The following is a 25000-nucleotide window of genomic DNA, read 5'->3' as shown; positions in this document are numbered from 1 at the left end:
CGGAAGCAAGCTGGATGTCTAGTGGCATGAAAAAAGCTTAAAAACAAGCCAGATGATTTGTTCATCCGAAAGTGATGAAACAAAATCGTGACTTCATGAATCGATTGCAAAGCATGAAGTAGTCGATGAAGTATAATTGAGTGTCATATTATGATAAAGTCTATATCCTATACATAAAGCTAGACTTGAGTCAGTTTGCTGAAAAGTCAGTTTACTGAAGAGGATAAGTAAGAAAAATTGTCTCCATAAGAATTATTCATTTTCGATTATCCCAATGCACAGTGGTACAGAACATCAATCTAGCTATATGAAATTCATAGGGCCCAGGAATGAAGAGATAAACATGTAATATCTTCAGTAACATTGTTCAGTTATAAATGGAGCATATTCCAGTATCAAAATTTTTGCCGAGAAGTCCACCGATAGCGAGATAAAAATGCTCACTTTTTTGTTTTTCAAATTATGGCTTTGATGTCTTCGACAAAGTTGTTTATCTGATCAAGTTACATAAGTTTGTTGAATATGTCAAAATCCTATCACATCATCCTAAGGAGTTCCGGTCAAAGTAAAAAAAATCTCTTGAAAAAAGAGTTTTTTGAACCTGACACTTTGTAGATTGGATATAGATATAGTGGTTTGCTGTTTTTGAAACAAAGTTGTAACAAGTCACGATCTACAATTGTCTCTTACATTATGATGGATTTAGAAGTTGCTGAAGCTCTTTAGAAAGCATTTAGTGTATTTTTTTGGCAATTTTGGAAGGCTCGTCCATCGAAAAGTGCTCATTTTCGCAACACCCTCTTTTTTGTGATTATTTTTGATGATAAGCAGAACCATTTCCATTAGAAATAAGCGGGGAAATCGATGGAACTAGTAGAGATTTGAATGATTGGAAATGCTTTATTTTCTTATTAATAAATCATTTAGGTAGAAAAATCGTAACATAAACTACACAAAATCAAAACTAGCTTACTACTATAAGTAACCAAACTTCTTAGTTTACCTATTAAGGTTGAATAAGAAATTCTATACATTTATCAACGTCTTTTATTTGTTTGAACAGCCTAGAATTAGTTAAAAAAGGGTCTGAGGTATGTATTAATCTAAAGCAAAACCGGTTCTATTTTACATTCATATGATACAGGCGCGGTCCTATGGGGGGGGGGGGGGGGTGATCGGGGTGATCACCCCCCCAAGCGACAAAAAACCGTTACAAAATACTCGCAAACGTTGGAATTTCCATAAAAACTTCGAACTTTTCCTAGTGGGTGTTCTTTCGAATTTTCAAAATTTTCCACTCCGTGGGGGTGATTGTTAAAATTAAAGAATTTAATAATTTCTTAAATTCTTAAAATTGGGTCCGCCAAACTAAAACAGCTGTAACTTGCAATTCCCTAGACCGATTTTCACCAAATTACTTTTGTTGAGGTACTTACAGTGTTTAATTTAATTTGCTGACCATATATGCTTCTTTTATACATTTTTTATACATTCATATCTATTCAATTTTCTAAAAACATCAAAAATTCTACTTCTAAAATTTGAGGTTATAAACAAAATCTGATTAAAAATTGAGTTCAAGAATAAACCTCCAAAAACAGTTTTTCAAACATAGGCTCCGAAAATATGTCTTTGTATCAATTTTTCCCAGATGAGATTAAACCAGTGATAATAATATCCCGTCATCACTCGACTGTTTTCTCGGGAACAAGGTAATTGCTCAAGACATTTTTCTAATTTTTGACCAACACGGCTGGAGTTCCAAATTCACACCAACTATAACGCCGATACTGCAGATCATCAACACAATCATGATTAAAATTTTGAGCAGGAATTATTATTAAGCTAATTTATTAAAATAAAAATAAAAAATAAAAAATTCCGTTATTTCAATTGCAATTGATTAGGACTTTTTCTTGGAAAACAGTTTAAGCTTAAAGAAATGAACCCTTTATTATTTTTTTATTTTAAATTGTACAATAAGTTTGAAATTATTGAGTACATAATAATATACATATTGAGTGTACGAAGCAAAAATACGATTTTTCACTTTTTTACTAAATTATTCGTTTCAAATTTGTAACAATTTCTTTTGATTCAGTTCCAATAAATTTTAAAATCCATGAGAGCTTGAAATTTAAGAGAAAACAAATAAAAATGAAGTACCGAAAGCTGCATACCTAAGAATTTAATTTTAATGATTTTGGTTTAGAATTAAATTTATATTTAGAAATTGAAGAATCGAAACAAGAGTTTATATTAATTCGTTTTTTCGATTCAAGATTTAGCAACATATTTAAAAAAAAAATAAAATATTCAGTTCTCAATTCATAGCAATTGTTGACGCTTTCTCAAATAAATGTTTGGATTTTCAGAGGTATTGTTGCTAAACGAGAATCACTAAAATATTGGTGAGAGTTTTGCGGTGATATATATATATATAGAATAACATTGTGAAAATACTATGAATTTCATTTTCACGCAACCATGTATTTTATGGTTGACACTATGCGAATCATGGTATATGAAACCATGAATACACTGTCAAATTCATATTTTTCGACAGTGAAATTTATGGTATTGGCAAAATTTACCATGAAAAAAGGGGGTTGTTAAGCAACTTAACAATGAAAAAATCAACTTTTTTCCATACATTTAGAAACACAAAACGATAAAGTAAATGGTTTTTACAGCTTCCACTTTTTTCAACGGTACTGTAAAATTCATTGTTTTCCCTTGAATTTCAATCGTTCAACGATCATGAACAGCAAGGTTAATTCATGATTTATCATAATTTCGGGACCGTGAAATTTCGTGGTTTGAATTATTGTTTTCAGTTGTTTTTTCTTTTAAATTTATATTTCCTTTTGAAATAAAAAAAAACTATTCCGTTTTTTTGCTTCATATTTTATTCAGGTTTTTGGTCATGTTAAAAAAAAACTAGACAATAAAAAAAAACTTATCGAACCATTTAAACGTGAACACTGGTGGCTCTTGACCGACATAACCATTCCCTGGGACACGGCTGGATTCCTGCTAACCAGTCCACCAGACCACCAATCAATGTGATAAGGGTTTGCGTCGGCGTCTATCCCGTCCACGTCAGCAGCCTTTGTATGCGGGCCTCACCTGAAGCTGGAGCGGGGAACATAATCAATTTCGCCAGCTTCTGGAATTAAACAAATTTGTATCAGTTTCATAAACCCACAAATCAATGAATATTAAAATGAAAGTACTCACCATCCTCACCGGAGTTGAAGGCATCGTCTTTCTTTCCAAATCCCGCAATCTCGATTTCGGATCTTGTCCGGATGAGCTGATTCCGACCGCGAGAACCACAAAAAATCCCTTGGAAATATGGGTTTGAGCCGTTTGAGCGCGAAAAATTTTCTCTACACGGAAAATTGTAAAAATGCAAAAAAGCAAAAATTTACCAATGTTCGTATAGTTTGGATTTTCATTTTACCTTGAATTACATTGTTACAATAAACATCACTAGAAAAGTACTGTGCAACCATGATTCTGATAGAAATGTCAACTATGAAATATTTGGAATTTACGATTTACTTCACGGTGACTTTCAAAATTATGATAGTTTCAAGATTTTAATTGGTTGATAATTATTTAGATATTACAATGAAGTTTATTGTTAAATTGAAAATCGTTGTTTTGTTATACTAATACCACGGTCTTGGCTATTCGGGTAGATACTCAAGAAAAATATTTTAGATAAATTGAGAATTTTTTCATATTTTCTTCTATAAAAATGTGTGTATTTTTCATTTGTAAAATTACATTTATATCGGAAGGTTCTTTAAAGAGTTCTTAAATTGATAATTTTTTAAACTGCTGAATATACAAATGACGAAAATGATCTATTTTTATCAACAGTTGTTCGCAGTGAATGTTAGAGATTCGCAGATTGTTTTTTGAAGGGATGCATAAGTTGTTTAAAGGATATCAAAATATGTTTGTAGAAAAAGTTTTTTAAATTTCTCTAATTTCAAATTTAATACAAAACTCAAATTTAGTTCAATGAAATTTGAAGGGAAGAGGAGAAGTAGTGTGCATCATGGTCGTGTAATATTGTTTTTTTTAAAGAAGTGTATCTTATCAAGTTCATCCAACTTTGATGATTAATCATTTAGATAAAAAAAAATGTTTGAATCATTACAAATTTTATGCTGATATGAAATTTTTTTTTTCAAAAACGCATTTTCAGGCACAAGGCCACAGAATCAACATTTGTTTAGATGAAAAGAATGTAAGAGCAAGTTTTGATTTTTGTTGGTGCCTGAAATTATTTTCAAATAGGTTAAAAATTATTTAAGTAAATTCTGCACTTTTCTGAAAAAAAAACTTTTAAACATTACAATTAAAATTCAAAATATGGGTTAATACCTTATTTCTTTCCCCAAGAACGCAAGTAATTTTGACTTCTGTGAAAAAAAAATTGAATGTTCTTAATTCTGTAAAATAAAAGACTTTTATCGAATGTTTAAAGAATCGTTTTCAGCCTGAAGCATTTTTAAATGATATAAAATCTTTGTTTTTAAAAACTTTCTTTAGTAATGTCAGAAATACTTTCCTTTCCGAATTATTAAAAACTGTAGATTTTTCAGAATCAGTTTTTATTCATGTTAACTTGTAAGTTCATCATTTATCGAATGATTGACTTCACTCAAAACTGTTTCATTTAAAAAAATTTAAACTCCATATCACCAAAACAAGAGGTGATAAACAAAATCTAGTTGAAGATTCGAGTTCATCGCACCAAAATCTACTAAATCAATCATTAAAACATAAACTCCAAAATGCATTCTCTTGAATTATTTTGGTAAGACGTTTTTATTAAAAAAAATCAAAAATTTTCAAATGTTAAAAACTAATCTTTTTTATCTTCATATTTATGAAGAGTTTAATCACCGTGACTTTAAAAAATTAAAAGAACATAACTAACAACATTTTAAAATTATGAAAATTGTTGGCAAATAGGAAGTTAGGAGAAATGTATGGATGTTAAAAATGAGAGATAAGAATTTTATAAAAAGCATTTTAATTACATGTCATCCATTTTTTCCTCATGGGTCCAAAAAATAAACAAATAAATTAATATGTAAAAATTAACGTTATTATCAATTATTCTGACCTGATCTGATTTTTTGTTAGAATTCAAGTTTAATTTTTTATCAAATCTGGTGTTATATTTGATGTATTTTTCTTCTGGTTCAAATTATGGCTTCATTCCAAATTTAAATTCGCATTCCGTTTCTGATGTTTTGAAAATACTTGGTTTTTTTTAAATACAAAATAAGAACCAACATTTCGAATAATATATTAATGACTAACCAGAAATAAAATTGATTTGAAATTTTGATTCTGATTTATTTTTGAAATTTGAAATTCAAAACCCCCAACCCATGGACGTGTCCTTTGCAGGGGTCGGGTGTGCAGCAAATATTTAAGTCTCATTTGAAACTGTAAACTCAACCCCCCCCCCTTCGCCCCCCCTACTCGCTCTCTCCAAATGAACTTTTTTTCGCCATGTATTTAGATACGTAATTGACTGATTTTTGAAAATTTGGAAAATCACCCCCCCCAAGAGCCAGCTCTAGGACCGCCCCTGATATGATATCAAATACTCTACCAAATTGACAGATAAGTTCCATTAATTTTTTGGAGTTTGAATGATTTGAAAAATGTCTTTTAATAAAACAAAATATATTCAAGAAAACTGCTATTAATAAATTAAATGTTTTCAACGTTTTTTTCTACAAGTAAAACAGGTAATTTTTATATTAAAAAATGTGTATTTTCAATCATTCAAATCTCTACGTGCTCCACCGATTTCCCCACTAATTTCTAATGGAAATGGTTTCGCTTATCATCAAGAATAATAACAAAAGGGGGTGTTGCAAAAATGTGCACTTTTCGATAGACGAGTCTTCCAAAATTGCCAATAAAATACACTAAATGCTTCAGCAACTTCTAAACCCATCATAATGTATGAGATAATTGTAGATCGTGGCTTGTTACAACTTTGTTTCAAAGACAGCGAAACACTATATCCAATCTACAAAGTGTCAAGTTAAAAAAACTGTTTTTTCAAGAGATTTTTTTTTACTTTGACCGGAACTCCTTAGGATGATGTGATAAGATTTTGACATATTCTACAAACTGATGTAATTTGATCAGATTAACAACTTTAACGAAGACATCAAAGCCCTAATTTGAAAAACAAAAAAGTTAGCATTTTTATCTCGCTATCGGTGGACCCCTCAGCAGAAATTTTGATACTGGAATATGCTCCATGTAAAACTGAACAATGTTGCTGGAGACATCACATGTTTATCTCTTCATCCCTGGGCGCTATTAACTTCGTACAGCTAGCACCACTGTGCAATGGGATCTTGTCTTTGCGAAAAAATCCAGGGAATGGTATGTAGCGAACAACGTCTGTGTGGTTCTCAAAATATTCGTTAACCCCTGTTTTTGTTTTCTGTTCAAGTTTTTGTTTTCAAATTTAATAATAATTCTATTTTAATATAAACGAAAACTCTATTTATAGAGTCTCTTAGTAACAATCTCAAATATGGAAATATGCTTTATATAATCGTATTCTGAAATACAGTTAATCAAACGTTCTTGTGACCGAATGGTGCGTCCGACTACCAAAAAAGGCGAATTACCGAGTGCCAGAGACCAGCATTTAAACGCTATTTGCTAATTAGTCCGCTACATTTTCTTTGGTAAATTTATTTATTAACTGAATTTTTGAAGAACTTACGGATAAACAAACTCTTTTACTTTATGAAAAATAACATTAATCAGCATTCTCGCTTGAAGAATTGTGGAGTGGAGATTGAATATCCGTTCCTTAGCGGACTTATAAGCAGTTTAACGCCAGACACTAGAAAAAATCATGTAACAGCATTCTTCCTCGACTGATTGTTTTTGGTGTAGTTTGTTTATCAGCTGGTTCAAAAGTTAGATGAAAACCAATAAATGAAAACGAAAATAACCTCTTAAAAACAGCGCAGACAAATAAGCGAATAGAGTTTTAATGCCGGACACGGCCGAGTGCCTTAGCAGAAACGTGATTTTTGTCAAAATTGACTTTTTTTTTCTTTCCAGTCATTGATTTATTATTGAAGGTTATGCATTCACTGGTGAGAAAAACTCAATTGAATTATTTTTAAGAGCTACAAACATTTGATAAAAATATATGAAAACAAGAATATTAGCTGATTACATAGTTGAGCAAAAAAACATCAATTAATGAACAGGGGAACGCCCAATTAGTAATGTTAATAAGAAAAACTTGAATTTTTTGGATTTTTTTTCAATAATTTAGCTCAATTAGCATAATTTAATTCCAATAACCGAGCTTGTCCGACAAAAAATCATCCGATTAACAAGCGACTATTATATTAAGCAATGGAAACTCTTCACACTTAGAATTTTCTCCTGTGGTTAGGACGATTTCGTTCTGTATTTTCAATAGCTGAAATTACAGAACGAATTCGGGATAAGACTTTCGAGTTAACCTGTAGGTTCTAATCAGGTTTCTCCTATGCGTTGCAAGGACTTTTTCCAAAACTTAGACAAGACAGTTTCTCCCGAGTTATATCCTAAAGGAGATTATTGTGCTTTATTGTATGGAGTTCCTGAACATTCGATAAAGAGTTTCGCCTTCTTTCAGGAGAAATGGAGTGCAATGGAGTGCAAATGGAGTGGCTAGCGAACGGTAGACAATGTGCAACTCGAGACCCCATACACCCAACCTTCGGGTAGTGGTCATATCACCTCTTGTCTGCAACTCCGATTCTCTACCTCCCCGTGGTGCTAGCTGGGGTGCGAGCAACCTTAGCGGAGATCGGGTACCCAACCCCGGTGGATGCTTTAGTCGCATGCAGACTGAGATAGGGGGCTTCGTACGCGTCTGTTCTCCATGTCAGGGGCGGCGTGCGGAGTGCAACAACGTCCTGGGGGTGTTCGGGACCCAAAACAGCAACATCACGACGGTCCTCCTGCGAGATAGTGGGGTTAGCTGCGGGCCTTGCGAGCCCGTGACTACAAAAAAACATAAGCAACGAACAACGAACAACAAATTTCGGAGTGCAACTAGATTAAGTTTTCGATCTCCCGGTGGCCCAGGAAAACATCTTGTTTTTTTTACAGTTTAAGTGTCGTTTTGCCGTTTTTCTGTAATCAAGAGGATTATGGTTGGCAAAATTTTTGAAATCTTACTTAGGGTGTATAATTTCAATCTTGAGGTAGACTTTCCATATGAACTTGAGTTTTTACCAATGAAATATATCCAATGAGACCCCTAGGATAGCCCCTGGACATTTATCGTTCCGCATATTGTTATGAGCATCATTTTATAAACTCGGACAGTCCAGTTCATCTCGCTTTCCTACCTACATAGTAATGCAGATGATTCGACGAGTGTTGAATGCGGAAACTTGATCATTAACAGTTTTGCACTACTTCACGATAGCAGCGCTCAATGCTGCCAATTTGCAAGATATTGAACTCTCGCTTGAGCTGCAAATCATTAGTTTGAGGGGATGATGCCCGTTTGAGAGTTATCAAATTTACTCGGTCAGCCAACTTCAAAATGAAACCCACAAATTCAACCTGTTGTTGTTACGTGCATATTGTCGTGGAAAGTCTTCCTGGTTTTGGTTGGATGCAACGAACGACGAAACACCGACCAAAACAAACCTGAACTTACCCATTGACGACCGCACGAATATGCAGGCCGAATTTAAAACATCACTCTCCTGGTGATCCGCGAAAAGTGAAAGCATAAACTTAACTTTTTTTCTGAGGTATTCAACAAGCTTGTGACGCCAGTTCATTCGAACCATACTACGCTCAATCAATTTTGACCAGTCGAAATGAAAACAAAACAGAGGGATTATCCAGACCACGTTTCTGTTCATGACTCATTCGGAGGGTTCCATATTGAAAGGAAAACGTAGGAAAAAATGATAAAACAGAATCGATAACACTCCCTATCAGCTTGCGTTTGTCTCTGCAAACAGAAAAACATGTGCGTTTCGCATTTCTGGATCTAGCAGCTTTTTCCTTTTTGAAATGCTATTCTTGGCATTGTGATTCATCAGCAGAGTGGCGCAGTGGAAGCGTGCTGGGCCCATAACCCAGAGGTCCGTAGATCGAAACTACGCTCTGCTAGGTTTGTGATGTTTTTTTTTTGTTCAATCGTTCTGTGTATTGCTGATTATATTACGAGAGATTATGAGATCAAAAAAGTTATTCATTTGGGGTACTAGCTCAGTGCTATGGATCTTCATGAGGGTTTATTAATTTGAAAATGTTTTTATCAAAACATTTTTTTTTTCAATATTCAAAATAAGCCTTACATTAAGTTCTTCACAGCTTTAATTAAACTTTGAACTGCTTCCAAAGTTCCGTACTTTGGAAGCAGTTCAAAATTCAAGTAAAGCTGTGAAAAAGTCAATGTAAGGCTTATTATGAATATAAAGAAAAAATGTTTTGGTATGTATTAAAAAAAACTTAATCCTTTAGTGTATTGATTGACCATAACACGGGTCAAAAAATCAACAAAGGCTAGAGTTTATTCTTGCTTCTTGCAGACACGCTCTGATTTGCACCAAAGTTTGTCTGCATTGACCCGAAACGGCTATTTGCAGCATCACTCTGTGTTGTTTTGACGATCACATCTATTTTGGCTTTAGTTTTTCTCGACTGACTCTTTTGTGTTTGGTCAAATGGTCAAGGTTCGATTAAACCGGACCGAAAATTGAGAGAAATACAAAAACTAAGACTCATAGAAATCATTTGTGAGACAAAAAAGAGGTTTGGAATTTGCTTATAAGCTCATCTGTTTCAATTTGTTAAAATATTAAAAAAAAAGTGAAATTTTTTGATTCACCCATTTGCTAAATGCGAAAACAGCCACTAAACCCGAAAATGAAATTAAAAATTTTAAGTTGTGCTATTGATATTTGTGAATTTATTTGTTGGTCATAACGATAAAAAAAACTATTTTATTTAAAATGTTTCATTTCATCTTCGGTATTAGAGTAAATAAGCGCATTTTGATTATTTACATAACAAGTATTATTGTTACTGTAAAACAACTTTTATTTTTACTACTGATTTTAATAATTATCCTCTGAAATCATTTGTTTTAAATTGTTCTTTTAAGGACGAATCTAACTCAGAAAATATTCTTCTGAGATTTTTCCTTAAATTTTACCAACCAGTTGACAATTAAAATTATCTTCAGCTGAAGTTTGTTAGCTGCTGTAATACTGTAGTGGAGTAAATAAGTGTTATCATTGCTTTGCTACGCGTTACTTACTTTCGTAAAAATATTCAAATGAAACATTCCACACGCTTGAACCGCTCAGAAGAGATTTTTATCCGTTCTCGAAAAAAAAAATCTCAAAATCGTTAATAATTTCGATTATTCACAACACAAAAACCTACGGAAAGAAAAGAAAAAAATGTTTTCATCACGATTTATTTATCTTTTTTAAATATCAATTTTTTATGGATAAAGTGTAAATTATGACAATTTTTACAAAAAAAAAAATAATTACACATATTTGCAAAATTTGCAAAATACGTTTTAAAGCCAACAAATACTGCTTAGTGGTGTAGAAAAAGAGAATTTGTTTATATTCAATGGAGTTGTTTTAAACAACATTCAAATCAGTCGCAAATGAGTGAATTCACATCACCAAAAAAAAACTTCTAAATTTTATGAGCAAACATAACATTTTTTTTTATCAACAAGAACAATGATCTTTTTTGAAAATGACGAGACAGTTCTAAAACAATCAAATTTATAAGAGAAATATGTTTAAAAAGCTTTCTTTAATCTTCAGATGGTCGGATTTTTTTCAAATCTAACGTAATTTCATATATTTTTTCAAATCATTCATAATTAAAAAAAAAACATAATAATTGGAAGAAAAATAAAAAACTATTTTTATGTGAATATTTGAATATAGATTGTAAGAAACAGTACAAATTTTAACGCACAATTCCTAAAATTTAAGTTTAACATGTCAGAATAACATAACATCACTTTTAAAATTGTACAAAAATTTGAAGTCTGTAAGGAATGTTTCCAAATAGCTTGAAATTTCGTGACGTGAATTCAGTTCACAACCTTGTTGTGTTTAAACTAAGTGAATTCACGTCATAATTTTCAAGAGGTATAACTTTGTTTTTTTTTGTTTTTAATTCAGAAAGCTAAGTATATCAAATTGTGGGTTAATATTACGTCTACAACATATTTTAAAACATCGATATTCTATTTCCTCAGGGAGAACAGGAACTAACGTGATACGTACTGATGCCAAAAATGATCAATTCTAGGGTGAATTAACGTCACAGAAGTGCTTAACACAAACACATTCAATTTTTAGTGACCAAATCATACACATTTCAGAGGAAATTTCAATTGCGATCGTTTGCTATTATTTTTTTCATTCTACACTGAATTGGTTGACTTTTAGGATGATATCAGTTTAGAAACCCGTGAGTAAGTTAGAGCAAGTTCACTCTTATTGGAAGAAAGTGGTAGAAATTTTGACACTTGTAGCATATTTTGAAAATTCTACTATGGAAAACATTTTTCCAAATCTGCTTTCGTCAAATTTGTTTGCAACTCTGTTTGTATTTCAGGCGTATCTAATATATAAAGATGAGTTGGACTATATATGTTTGTTTGTTTGTATGCACCTTATACAAATCCACACCGCTTAACTAATCAGCCTGAAATTTGGTACAGTTATGTGTTTGGACCATGGTAAGGTTTTAGTAATAGTTTTGAGCCCCTCCTACCTAAGAAAAGGGACCCTCCCATACAACTTTCGTTTTTTCTCCCACGAATCAAAAGTCATGGCACCCATTTTGTCGACCGATTTTCGTTTCCTTTGGCGGGGTTATTTTCACCATCACCATGGGCCGGGCATTAGAAACGAGGAACGACTATCCAGAGTTCACGTGTACTGGAAAGCAAATCAAAGCCTGCTGATGATTAAAATTTGATAGCATAATTTTTGGCGGGCTTTTTTATTTCTTCTACTATTCGTAGCACAGGTTACAAGCATGTGATTCTTGGATCTACTTTTGGGATAAAAAATACTCCTAATTGCCTGTTCGAAGTGAATTGATTAGAATTGGTTTTCAATGTGATCCCTGGGGGCGTTGAAGATCTACACGAATATACAGCATGTAAAGTGGATGCAATGATTAATCTTCATGATGAATTGACTTCATCAGCTGATTGACTATTTGGACTGTTTGCTTAAAACTAATGCTCCAGCTTTTAGGAACCGACCACTTTCATGTTTTTATTTCTTATAGATAAAGAAAAATTAATTAAATGCAGAGATATAAACTGAAGTCTGCAATTTCAACGCTTCCATAGCGGAATAGGTAATTTAAACGGGGGGCTAGACAATTAAACGTGCATTTTCTGGAAAAAGTTAAAACCAAATCCATCGCATGAAACTTATTAGAAATTTAATCTGGCATTTTAGGTTTGTACAATTAAATTTCAAAGCCCAATTTGTAACTTTTGAGTTATTGTTGATCATCAATGCGATAAGTTCTACCATCCAATTATGAGAAAAATTAAACCGTTTAGTACTGCGAATTAAAAAAAAATATTTCTAATGATTTTTACTTTGATCACTTATGATAATTTATGGGATAGTTGTGTCAAGGAATAGAAAAATTGAAAAATAACTTTAATAACATCTTTTCCATAACATTATAAAATGGGCGATTTCGGTTCCGAAATGATGTTTGTTTTGATATCTGCGAAAAAACTATTAGTGGTACTTTCAACATGCTAATAAACTAATCATAAAACAGTGTGAAATTAAACAGCGAAAAAAGCACATGAAATTGAAAACATGCAGAGTAAGTTTTCTACAAAGTTTCAGCTGAAGTTTGGTTAGGAATTTCTAAGTAAATAAAACTTGAATATACTATTCTATAGACAGATTATCCATCTTTAAAAGTGGTTTAATTTTCAATAGAGGTCGTTCTCATATGTCTACAAGCTTGAGATACTGGATTTCCATTAGATAGTACATGGAAAAGATAATAAAAAACAACGTTATCATTTGGAGATAAAATAAAATAAGGTTCAATCAATTCAAGCTTCCTAAAACATTTTGGTTTTCAAATTTTTTCGTCATAGGATGAATAAGAAATTATTCTAAATTTCTGTTAGCAGCTTTAAGTTTTTGAATAATATAAAAACGATAAACTTTGTAAATAACCCCAATCAGAACTAAAAAAACTAACAAAATTTACAAACTTCACATAGCCCAACATCTGCAAAATCCTGAGCAACGAGTCATCGAAAGAAACAGCGATTAAATAATGAATCGAGAAAATTAAATGTGGAACAAAATTTGAATAAGGTCAAGCTATTTTTAAGTATTTTCGAACATGAATGCCATATTCATGATTAAAGGCCTCTAATAAAATAAATAATAATAATTTCGTGGCTAAATCAGGGCAAAATTTTTAATAAAGATGAATACAAAGCTTCCGAAATTTCCAGAAGTCAAATGATTCTTATTTATTGATATTTAAACTGGACCCGAGCAAGGCCGGGTAAAAAAAGCTAGTCTAATATATAAAGATGAGTTGGACTATATATGTTTGTTTGTTTGTATGCACCTTATACAAATCCACACCGCTTAACCGATCAGCCTGAAATTTGGTACAGAGATGTATTTAAACCAGGGTAAGGTTTTAGTTATAGTCCTGAGCCCCTCCCACCTAAGAAAAGGGACCCTCCTATACAACTTTCAATTTTTTTCACACCAACCAAAAGTCATGGCACACATTTTGTCAACCGATTTTTTTCCTTTTGCGGGGTTATTTTCACCATCACCATGGGCCGGGCATTAGAAACGACCATCCAGAGTTCACGTGTGCTAAAAGCAAATCAAATGATGCCGAGCATAAAAAATTTGAAAGGTAGAATTTGGCGGGTGTTTTCATTCCTTCTTCTGTTCAAAGCACGTGTTACTGGTACGAGGTATTTGAATGCAATAATGAGCTTACATTTTGAATTGACAAATACAACTAGCCTGTTAGGAATATATTGACTAGAATTGTAGTGGTTTTCAAAGTGCTCCCTCCTACCGCCGCTGCTGGGGGAATATACAGTGAACTGAATAGTAAACAGAGAATTGACTTCTTCAGCTGAATAACTAATTGGACTGTGGCTGAATAACTAATGAACCGATTTTCATAAATTACAGCTTTTAAGAACAAATTTCAAATGTCAAATTTTTGGAATCCTTCATAGAGCAAGAAAAAAATGGTAAAACTCAGAGTTATAAGTTGAAGGCTTCAATTTCAACGCTTTGGTAGCCGTCAGGGAATCTTCAACATGGTTCAACAAAATTCGGAAGTATTTTTAGAAATTTCTTAGTAAATAAAACATTAATATACCATTGTCCAGGGAGATCCTCCATCTTGAAAAGTGGGATGACCCCCAAAAGAGATTTTTTTAGATGGGGGATGGGAAAGATAAAAAATTATTTTATCATTTGATTCTTCAATCTAAAAATATATGGACAAATCTATTCAAGCCTCCTAGAAATGGCGGGTGAAAAAATGTTTTTCGTGTAAAGATGCATAAGCATTCAAGAAAAATTATTTTTAAGGTCTATCAATTCAAATTTCATACATATTAGTTTTTCTATAATATGAAAACGATAACACAGTGAGTAATCTCAATTAAAACTTAAAATAGACTAACAAAACTTACATGGCTTAATATTGGCCAAATTTCTAATAATGATGAATAGAAAGCTTCAAAAATTTCGAAAAGTCAAACGACTCATTTTGATTTATATTTTGTGTGAACCCGTGCAAGGCCGGGTAAAATCAGCTAGTCTGATATAAATCCAACTATTTTTGCATCACAACATGCGAAAATAGAAAATAAGAAACGGCCGCAGATCTTGAAAAAAAAATTGACATTGTAAAATTTTCAAAATGTTCTTGAAGTGTAAAATTTCTAGCACTTTTTTCCAACACAAGTGAACTTGCTCTTAGTAGCTTCTTTAACTTTTTTTTATTATTATTGATAGAGTTTTGAGAATAAGTTGAAGTTAGAAGCTACAAGTTCAATCAATCTGACAAACATACAATTTGTGATAGAAAAAGTAAATTTAAAGATACCTTTTAAAAAAATTATTGATTAAACGTGAAACCTATAGGTTGAGAATAACTGTTTTGATCCAAAATGCAAATCAGAACTTACGCACCAACAAACTCAAGTACTGAAAAAATCCAATATCATGTTACAATAATCTATATAAATAATACAAAAAGAATTAAACATTTGTTACTGGACTCAAATTTCGATTCCAGTTTCATAATTGTCAGATTAAAATATCGGATCAAGCTGCCATTTCAGAGACCTTTTATTTTTCTATTAATGAACATTTGGCCATATTATTTTTTCAACAATAATTTCAAATAAATTTATATTTGAGGAAATAAATTGGTAACCTGACTTTCGGAATTCAAGATCCTTAATAATGATTTTGAATGAATTTATAATGAAGTAAATTTTAAAACTTAATTTCTTAACTAAATAATCTCAACCAAAACTTTTAAAAGACAAACAAAACTTACCAGACTTACGTGACCAAATATGGGCCAAGTTTTGTATAATCATGGATACCAAGCTTCCAAAATTTCGAACATTCAAACGTCTCATTTTGATTTTTTTTTTCGTGATCCCGAGCAAGGCCGGGTAAAATTAGCTAATACCATATAAACTTAACTTAATTCATTTAAAAGTCAATCAAATATAAATTAGAAAGAGTTTTAAACTTAAAAAACAAGTGAATCGAACTCATCCGAACTTGAAAGAAACAGATGTTTGAAAACAGCTATTTTTTCTTAGTTTTTCCAATCTAACTCGTTTCAGTCTGAATAGAGAGAAGTGAAGTAGGCGTGTGCCGAGAAAGGCGTGTTTTTTACCATCTGCCAAATTCAAACTTGCAAAAAATTGAAATTTTTGGTAAAGAATTCAATTATTAACTGGGAAATCGTTTCCAATTGCCTCACATCAAGTCTTATCGAGATTCAGTGTTCCGGAGGATTGGAAAGTCTTGATTCATTCGAGGAAGGCAAGCGGGATGACGATGTAACTATCAGCAAGAAGAGCTGCCGGTCGTTCGGCAGGAGGTACATGAAAAGTAGGAGTCCAAAGAGGTCAAGTTTTAAATTGTCGAGGTTGCAAAGCTAAGTATTCAGTTCTTCTCTTTTTTTACTATATTTTTATAAACTTTTATCAAGCGACTCAGTAGGTTATTTCGAAAAAAAAAATCATTGTGTATTATGTTTGAAAGCATAATGAAACGCAATTTTGAAAAATATTTCTGTTTTTTTTAAAGGACTGTGTACAATTTTTTAAATCATTGATGAACTTAAAAAAAATATTTTTATCATAAAAAGCAAAGGTGTAAATAAGTGTTGTTGTGAATGAATATTACAAATTTGATTTTTTTTAAACAAACCAACTAATTTAAACTGAAATTACACTATAAGGATGATATGACTATTGCTTTATGTTGATAAGCCAAACATTACTGTAGAAGTATAACTCAAATGCATTTAATTGTATAATGAAAGTTTATTCCATAAAGTTGAACATCACACTTTCGGTAATTTGTGGATTTTGGTCCCGTGATTTTTAAGGTAAAAAAAAATCCAATTTTGATGGTTTCCGGCTTAAATTTTTTCGAAGTCCTTAATGTGTTAGTATCATAATAATTTATTTAACTGTGTTGTTTTATTTCTTCAAAAATTGAAAAACTTTTTGAACTGCAGTTTTTATTTTTTTTTTCCTTTTTTTTTTCCTTTTTTTTCCTTTTTTTTCTTTTTCTTTTTGCTTCAGTTAATCATTAATCCATCTATTTGGTAGGAGTTCGGCCAGATCTAATTGAATGCCATCAGCATTTTATACAAATATTTTCAAATATTGAAAAACTTTAGGTTTTCGACCAGAATCAGTAGTTAACAATCCAAGTAATACATACGACTTATTCATTTTCGTGGCATCGCCCTCCTTTAAGAACTCCGTAAATGAATTTTAAAATGCAGACCCGGTCGGTGGTCGGATTATAAAACAGATGAGGCCGTAGCTTAGATAGGTGAACCCAGAGTAACTTTACGGAAAATAATTTGCATTGTGGTAAAAGAAATAGAATATCTTTATTATTTATTATGTTATTTTTTCTGTTTTTGCTATTACATATTTTATGATTGCTACACGCTGTTACTGAGAAACAGTTTAGAACCCTGAGGGTAAAAATGTAAAAATTTAAACCTCATATTGTTTCATCGTTCATTAGTCATGTGAATTCATTAGAAGGCCTCTTTAGGAGCAAATAGGAGTTTCATTAGGAAACGTAGGAAGTTTAGGAGCATAGGTTCAAAGTGGTTACTTTACCTACCAAGGTAATATCCCATGCCACAAAACCCTTACCCCCAAACATTCAGCGTGGAGATCTGTGGAGGGATGGCGTACAGCCGGTCTCCGCTAAACATATCTCCACATGTGCTGCACCTCCTTTCCTCCTATCGACTACATGGACTTGGCCGGCGTCGTTATTGGTTCATTTAAAAGTAGGAGATCCTCAAAATTGTACAGTGAGATTGTGTAGCTTGTTCCCAGCACCTTTCATTTGGTTCATTGTGCAATGTTGATTATCTCGAACCAATCACGGAGTGCAACCATTATGCCATTGGCCATGGGGCCGCAGGTGGACCGTAGTTGATAGCAAGCTCAAGCTCAAGCTCAAGCTCTAACTCGTTTCAGTCTGAATATTTTTATAAAGTGTTTTCGACAAAACTATTCGATTTTGGGTGAGCCAAACCTCTTTCGAACATACTTTGCTTGAATAAGCTCGACCTGAAAAGATATAGTTAAAAAACTGAAAATTTTGAATAAAACATATTTTTTAATTTTGAACCCTTCTAACTTCTTTGGGTTAGCTTCTACCATGTTGACGTCTTCGACAAAATTGCTACATTTTTACAATCTAAAAGCTTGCCAAATATTTTATTGCTCAAAAATTAAAATTTCTAAAAATAATTTTTTCATCTAACTGCTAGGTGATTGAATCATTTTTTTCAAAAGCTTGTTTAAAAATGCTTTAAATGTAGGTAAAATTTCCCAAAGACACTATGGGTCTAAAATGCTCCGTTTTGGCGTAAACAATTTTGATCACGTTTTCACATCGTTTTCCCCAGTGTGCACCGGCTAGTTCACCTCTGGAGATATAAAATTAAAATTCACATTTGGTGCAATTTCTGCTTTGGTTCTGATTGTTACTTTGAATCTCTATTTTTTATTTAATTTATATTTTGTTTCTCAAAACTTGAATTGAAATCATGATTGAAACACTGAATTTTGTTTGTGAATATAACCTGATTTAAAGTTTTAAATTCTTAAACTCTTATATCTTTATCTCTATAGAATTTGAACCCACTTATTTTGTTTTTTTTTTTTTAAATTTTGTATTCTATGTTTCAACCCTTCATGATACTTCCTAATTGTCATTAGGTAATTATTTCTCGATGAAGCACAAAGCAGACGATCAATGATAAAATGAAAATCATTTAAAATATCTAACCGGTCATTTGTCTAAATCAGGGAATTTTAGTTGGTGAAAAAGGGTTTAAAAAAAAATAATTAAATTTTATATTTTGCAGTTCAAATCAGAGCTTTTATTTTTGAGAAATTTTTAAACTATTTCCTTTCGCAATATTGAAAACAAAAATTAATTTATAAACAATTTGTTTTTGAAGATACCAGAAACTTTCTTATATCCAACATGGCTATTTGAAGACAGTATACTGAACTCCTCTTCAGTTCTTTTACATGTTTAAAAGGTTTGGAATCTCTGGGATAGAATTTGAAAAAAAAGAATCATAGGAGCCCTCGAGAAAAATTACCCCGTGCCTCCGGATGGCTTAATCCGGCCCTGTTAAAAAAGCATGCTTAATTCTTGAGCGTTTTCAATACAATATATTCAATGTTTACATATAAAACCTAAAAAAATAAAATTTACTTTTAAAACTGTTATTTTTGAAAATGTTACTAAAATCAAGCATTTCTTTTGAACCACAAAAGAATTTGAAAGAATATTCACAATTCTGGGAAAATGCCTTTAAAGTTTATTTTAAAGACCAGAAGTATGGAGAAATTTGCTTAGCCACGATTAAAAAGTTTCTGTTTCTGTTCTGTGAAAACAAGTTCCATTCTTCAAAACAGTTTTGTCATCCAAAATAATTTATCAAACTGGATTTGTATAAAGAGAAAATTTATTTTTATCTTAAACTTAGTTTCTCAAGGATCCTTGTTTCGAGATTTCGGTAAATCGTCATGTTAAAGATCTAAGCTGCTACAAGAATCAAACAGATGTCTATTGTTATTGTCCTAAGTTTTGTGTTATCATGAAGTGCTGTTTGTGTAGTGTGATTTTTTTTGCTATTTGCTTAAAGAAAAGTTGTTGAGCTTTACGTTGCAGATGTCGATGTTGGGTTAATAGCGCGTACCGATTTTTTTTTTCAGTGCCCTATGAAAACTTTAACTTTAATTTCCCGGCATTCCACGAAACTAACATTAAATGTGTATAAATCCCTAAAAAGTGTTTCATATTAAATACTACACCTTATTTACAATACGATATGTCGGAAGAAAAACTATTAAGGCAAAATTTATTGATCCAAACGTTGCGTTCGGAAGGCTTTACTTATGTCATTTTCATGCGTTAATCCTAGCAAGCTGGAATCTTAAACATTAAGAAACGGAATTCTATTTACAAGAGCGCTTGGCAAATTGTGCCAATGAGGCCGCCCAGAAACGATGATCATTCTAGTTTTTCACTGTTAGGCATGCAGACAAATAGTTTGGAGCAGAAACTGTTTATCGCCTGGGATCGGGCTGTTAACCACTGCCACGGTTTGTGGATCGTCACGTAGTATACCGGAATGCCTAGCAGGATGATGATGGTCCCGATGGCCACTTCGATTGGGGACTCGAAAGCGGAAAATATCACCAAAAATCCGGCTGTCAAGAGGAAGACTATTGGGGCTATAAGTGACACCTGTTGCAGATAAAAACAAAAAACACAATTATTATCTCCTTATCGATAAATAATGATAGAAAGGCTACAATTGCTACAAACCTTGATAGGTCGCTTAGCGTCCGGATTCTTCTGACGTAACCTCAATAACCCGGCTACCGAAATAAAAATGAATAATATTTCCACATAGCTCACGTAGTTGATGATTGAGAAAACATCTCGCACAAATAATAGACCCAATGTCAATACACCCTGAAAAAGAAGGTTTTTTTAAAGTTATTTAAAGTTTTAAATTAAATAAATTAAATAAAAATTTTTAAAGTTGAACTATCACATCAAGTACCAAAAAGATCAGAGAAGGAATCGGTGTAAGGCAGCTGATGTTGATGAGCGATAGGGCTGCGGGAAGATGGCCATTGCGAGCTCCAACGAAGAACAATCGGGACGAGGCAAAGATGGCACCGTTAAGGGATCCAAACGTCGAACATGCCACGAACAGGGGCATTACCCAGGCCATGAAGCCGAGCATTTTATCAGCAAACGTTACCTAAGAGGAAATAAGCAAAATAAACTTTATTTTACAAATAAAAACATTTTGGATAATTTAATAAGTAAGAAGTTAATTGAAATTCATCCAATGCGATGGTTGATTTTGTGCGTGTTTCTTAGATTGTGCAATACCGCAAAAGATACTGGGACAAGATGAGGAATAAAGTGTGGAGTTCTCTACCAAACTGATTCTGAGCCGTCGTTTCTAAAGTTGGCAGGAGCAAGTCTGATGCTGTTTTGATATCAGAACATACTGTAATCGAAGTTTCTGAAGCTGATTTATTCCTCCCCATATCCTGTAATTTTTATTTTTGCTACAGAACAATTCACAATTTTGTACATCTTTGCGATTATTTTCAACTAGAATTACATATACTTCTCCTCAGTTAGAACGACTTTTTCATGCCTATTCGAACTCTCGCGCGTTGTCTCAAATGTTTAGTTAAGGGTTCAAAACTCTTTTTTTTAATAGTAACGTTAACATGAGTAAATCCTTCATTGACTTATCGTATATACCATTTTTTAGTTTTTCGTAGATGACGGAAAGAATTAAAGAAACATAAGCTATCAAAGAACGAAAGAACATAAGCCGTAAATATCATGAATTTTTCGAAAAAGATACAACGGCTCACCGACAGGACTTGAACCTGCAATCTCTGAATTTTTTAGTTCTCGCAAAAAAGAATATTTGTCTCTTTTTCCTTGTTTTCCACTTTTCCGGGACTATTCATTCAATTTGATACTGTATATAGATCACATTTTATGAAAAGTCCTGGAGAAGAGGAAATTCAGAATTAAGAGAAAAACGCTCTTATTGGCGAATACTGAAAATGGCACATGCGTCACTACAGCAAATCATGGCAGTCTAGTTTATGGGTCCCTAAAATTCTTCACCAAAACATCGATTGGCCAATGATCAGCTAAGAAGTGTATTCGTAAAATCCAAAATAGCCTTGATTTAACAAGTTCGTCGCCAAGCGCATTTTGGTAGTTTTACTAGCCGGGCCAAAGACATTCTCGTAGCGGGAAAGTAAAATAAGAAAACTATAAGATTTAAAACGCCTGGCGAAACTGAGCGGCTTATCTGAGTAAAAGAGCGTAACACGTTTTTGATGTGACGTGACCCCCAGGAAATACACCCGTCACACGAATATGGATCCCATGGCGATGAACGTGTTAAAAAAGGTGCATTATAGATGGCGCACGTGTTGCTCATAAATCAAAGTTAAAAAATTTCTTCACATGACAGAATCACAAAAATAAGCATATGTAAACATTACATTACCAGGTAACTTTGCTGAAAATTTCATGATTCTACATCGATACATTCAAAAGTTATTCACAAAACAAAGTGTTGCATTTTTTTATTCGAATACACTCCTAAGATCTCCATCGCAAGTTCTATGCCAGGAAATAAAATCGAGCGCTACTGATAATGGTATCTAGTTTATAACTCGTTTGAGAGAGTCTTATTGATAAATTTAAGAAATATATATTATTTTCTCCGCTTCCAAAGGTTCGAAAGACACATACTCTCCACTCGGCCACAGCCTACCAAGTCCTGCCGAAGTTAACAATGTTATGATGTAAAAACTTGTCACAGCTCTACAAATCAATCTCCAACTGTGACTGAATCAACCTTGACCGTTGATTGGTTGAAAATTAAAAAAATATATATATTTTTTCTATGTCTTCGATCATAAAAAACTATTTTTGAAATTTACAGTCGCCAGCTTCAGCTTACTTTTAGGCACTAAGTGAGTTTTAGTTTAAACACTCGATAGCTGATCTACAGCCTATATCCCAAAGAAAGTTTTTTGTTTTTTCTAAGATTGTAAAAAATGTTGAAATGAATTATTGTAGCAAAATGTTGTCTAAAAGCCATATTTCAGTTATGCTCCGAGGTTTTTAGATCTATATATTCTATACTAGCTGACCCGGTGTACATTGCTTCACCTTGAATAATTGATAGAAATTTTAATATTGATTTATACTTTCATATGTTAGCATATTATTTTACTATTCATTGTTAACTCCTTGAAATGAAAGTTGCAACTTGAATTTTCGTTTTGTTCTCAAAACCTGATCTTAATTTTTTTTTTTCCAAGCATTATTTTATAATATCAGAAATTAAGAAATCTGAATCTGAAATTATTTATTCACTAACTGACCTGGTATGCTTTGCTACTCTTGAGTCTTAATGTAACGTGAAGATTTGTAGGTTTGTAGGTTTGTAGGATAACCTTTAAGAAAAAAATATAACGTATTTTAAATTTAATAAATAAATACTTCAAATAAAAAAATCGCTTTTTTTAAGCGGAAGGAGTATTCAAATATAAGCAATTTTGAACATAATAAAAAGTTGGCTAAACTTTTTGAAAATGCTAAGACATTGGTTTTTTTTTTAATTTATTTGTGTTTTCTATTTATTGAATATGAGGGTCTTCATTTATGAAAATGGGAAGCGTCTATCAACACAATATATCATTTGTCAAAACTTTTTTGTCAATTCAAAAAATCATCTCATCATAACAAAACACTTACGTTTTGTTTATTTTTAACCAAAATTCTTCAAAGATTGTAAAAATTTTTGTCAATTCTTGTTAATTTTTGTATGGAAGCCCCTCCTTCTTAGATTTGGAAGGGTTTGAAAGAATTATAGAAACCATTCCCGGTCTTGAAAACGACTGCACTCCAAATTTCACGTTGGTCGGTTGAAAAGTTCCCGAACATGTTCGAATTGCGTCAAATTTTTGTTAATTTTTGTATGGAAGCCCCCTTTTTTGGATTCGGAGAGGTTTGAAAGCATTATAGAAACCATACACGGTCTGCAAAATGGATACACACCAAGTTTCACGTTGACCGGTTCAGTAGCTCCAGAGAATGGTTCGAATTGTGTGAAATTTTTATTAGTTTTGTATTAGAGCATCCCCTCTATTAAGTCGGAGGAGTTTGTAAGTATTATAAAAACCGACTCTGGCCCCAGACCCCCCAGATACGAATTTTCACGATGATTCAGTCCAATTAAGTAGTTTCTACAGGGAGTCTACAGGGAACAGAAAGACAGACAAACATTCATTTATATATAAATAGAATTAAAGATATATGAGAAACAAGAGAGGTATAGCGAAAAAATATGAAAAAAAGCGATTTTTAGAGTTGAGTGCCAACCTGATACTCTAAAACCTATTAGGGATTGTTTTTCCTGTAGGCTCCCAGTAAGCGTCCATATAAAAGGGATAAGAAATGAGGAAAACCCAAAATGAAATCATCTTATCTTAATTTTTTAAATTTTATGAGTCTGAAAGTTACAGTTAAGGCTATGATCATTTAGAATCCGGGCAGTTACAAACGTGTGTATTTTAAAAACTATTCATTTGATCGAAAAACTTTTTATAGAGGAAATGTAGGTGTTAATGTGATATTTAATGTAAAAATATTTAAAAAAAAATTTTATCAATGATTTCAAGAAATACTCTAACTTTTCCATAAAATCTGGATCTGGATTCCGGAGCGATAACAGCTGCTCTCAACTCTGCCACTCACAACTTAATGTACACAAACTGCACAGAAACGAAACTCTGCCACTATGGGCAGCAAAGTTAGCCCTTTCATTTTACATACAGATGGCACCAGAGAGATGCAACGTATAGGCTACAGGCGACCCCAAAAAAATGTGACAGGACTTTTTTGTCACCCTGTAAGGAGTCTGCATTCAGTTATCCCCAATAACCATAGACTCTTTACCATATTTAAGATCAAAGTTGCACTCCGATGGTTGGTTTGAACCTTGTGTGGATCCTAGAGTGGCTCCTTATACTTCTTAACCATTTGGTCCGAAATAAAAATCAGAAAAAATCAACAGTTCATGAGCTTTCAAGTCAACAATGAAGAATTTTCGAGGCGCAAAATGCGTGAAAGAAGCAAATTAGTGCAAAATTATTTTTACCATGTCTTTTTGCATCGTAAATATCTCAAACACACGTTAACTTAAAAATCTATCAAAAATAGGCATGATAGTCCTTTTCATAACCAACACAACGCTACTAAAGTTTTGCATATCCGAGCTCCATTAACGTATGTAGCTATCAACGAAATAAAGTGCCCGGATACAATATGATCATAGCCTTAAAAGCCTAACTTCCAATAGTGAAGCTCTACCAACAGGTAACAGATATTGTGCATTTCAATAAAAATCTTAGAAACGTCGCTGGTGAACTGACAGCTGAACACAGACTTCCGAAAATCAAGTACTTTATTTTTCTTTGTCGTAAGTCGGAATTTCGGACTTCCGAAGTAAA

The 25000-nt window shown here is 32.6% G+C and overlaps 3 protein-coding genes and 1 non-coding gene across 11 annotated transcripts in view; 2 read left to right on the top strand and 2 right to left on the bottom strand.

The window, feature by feature from the left end:
* LOC129743701 (zinc transporter ZIP10) overlaps positions 1-25000 on the top strand; it is a 114635-nt gene that overhangs the window by 39198 nt on the left and 50437 nt on the right. The window lies entirely within an intron of this gene.
* LOC129743703 (angio-associated migratory cell protein) overlaps positions 1-25000 on the bottom strand; it is a 101379-nt gene that overhangs the window by 74497 nt on the left and 1882 nt on the right. The window lies entirely within an intron of this gene.
* On the top strand, positions 9133-9204 carry Trnam-cau (transfer RNA methionine (anticodon CAU)). The gene has a single exon. It is a non-coding gene; the product is annotated as a tRNA-Met (tRNA).
* Positions 19386-20731, bottom strand: LOC129743705 (large neutral amino acids transporter small subunit 1-like). The gene is made up of 3 exons (XM_055735819.1): positions 20494-20731; positions 20253-20402; positions 19386-20171 (listed from the first exon to the last, which is right to left on the bottom strand). Exons 1-3 carry the CDS (start codon positions 20677-20679, stop codon positions 19935-19937), a joined length of 573 nt encoding a protein of 190 aa, XP_055591794.1. The 5' UTR covers positions 20680-20731; the 3' UTR covers positions 19386-19934.

This window comes from Uranotaenia lowii, chromosome 2 (assembly GCF_029784155.1).
Source record: "Uranotaenia lowii strain MFRU-FL chromosome 2, ASM2978415v1, whole genome shotgun sequence".
In the NCBI taxonomy this organism is placed as follows: Eukaryota; Metazoa; Arthropoda; class Insecta; order Diptera; family Culicidae; genus Uranotaenia; species Uranotaenia lowii.
The sequence above is the reverse complement of the archived record's forward strand: the minus strand, read 5'-3'. Positions and strand labels throughout refer to the sequence as shown.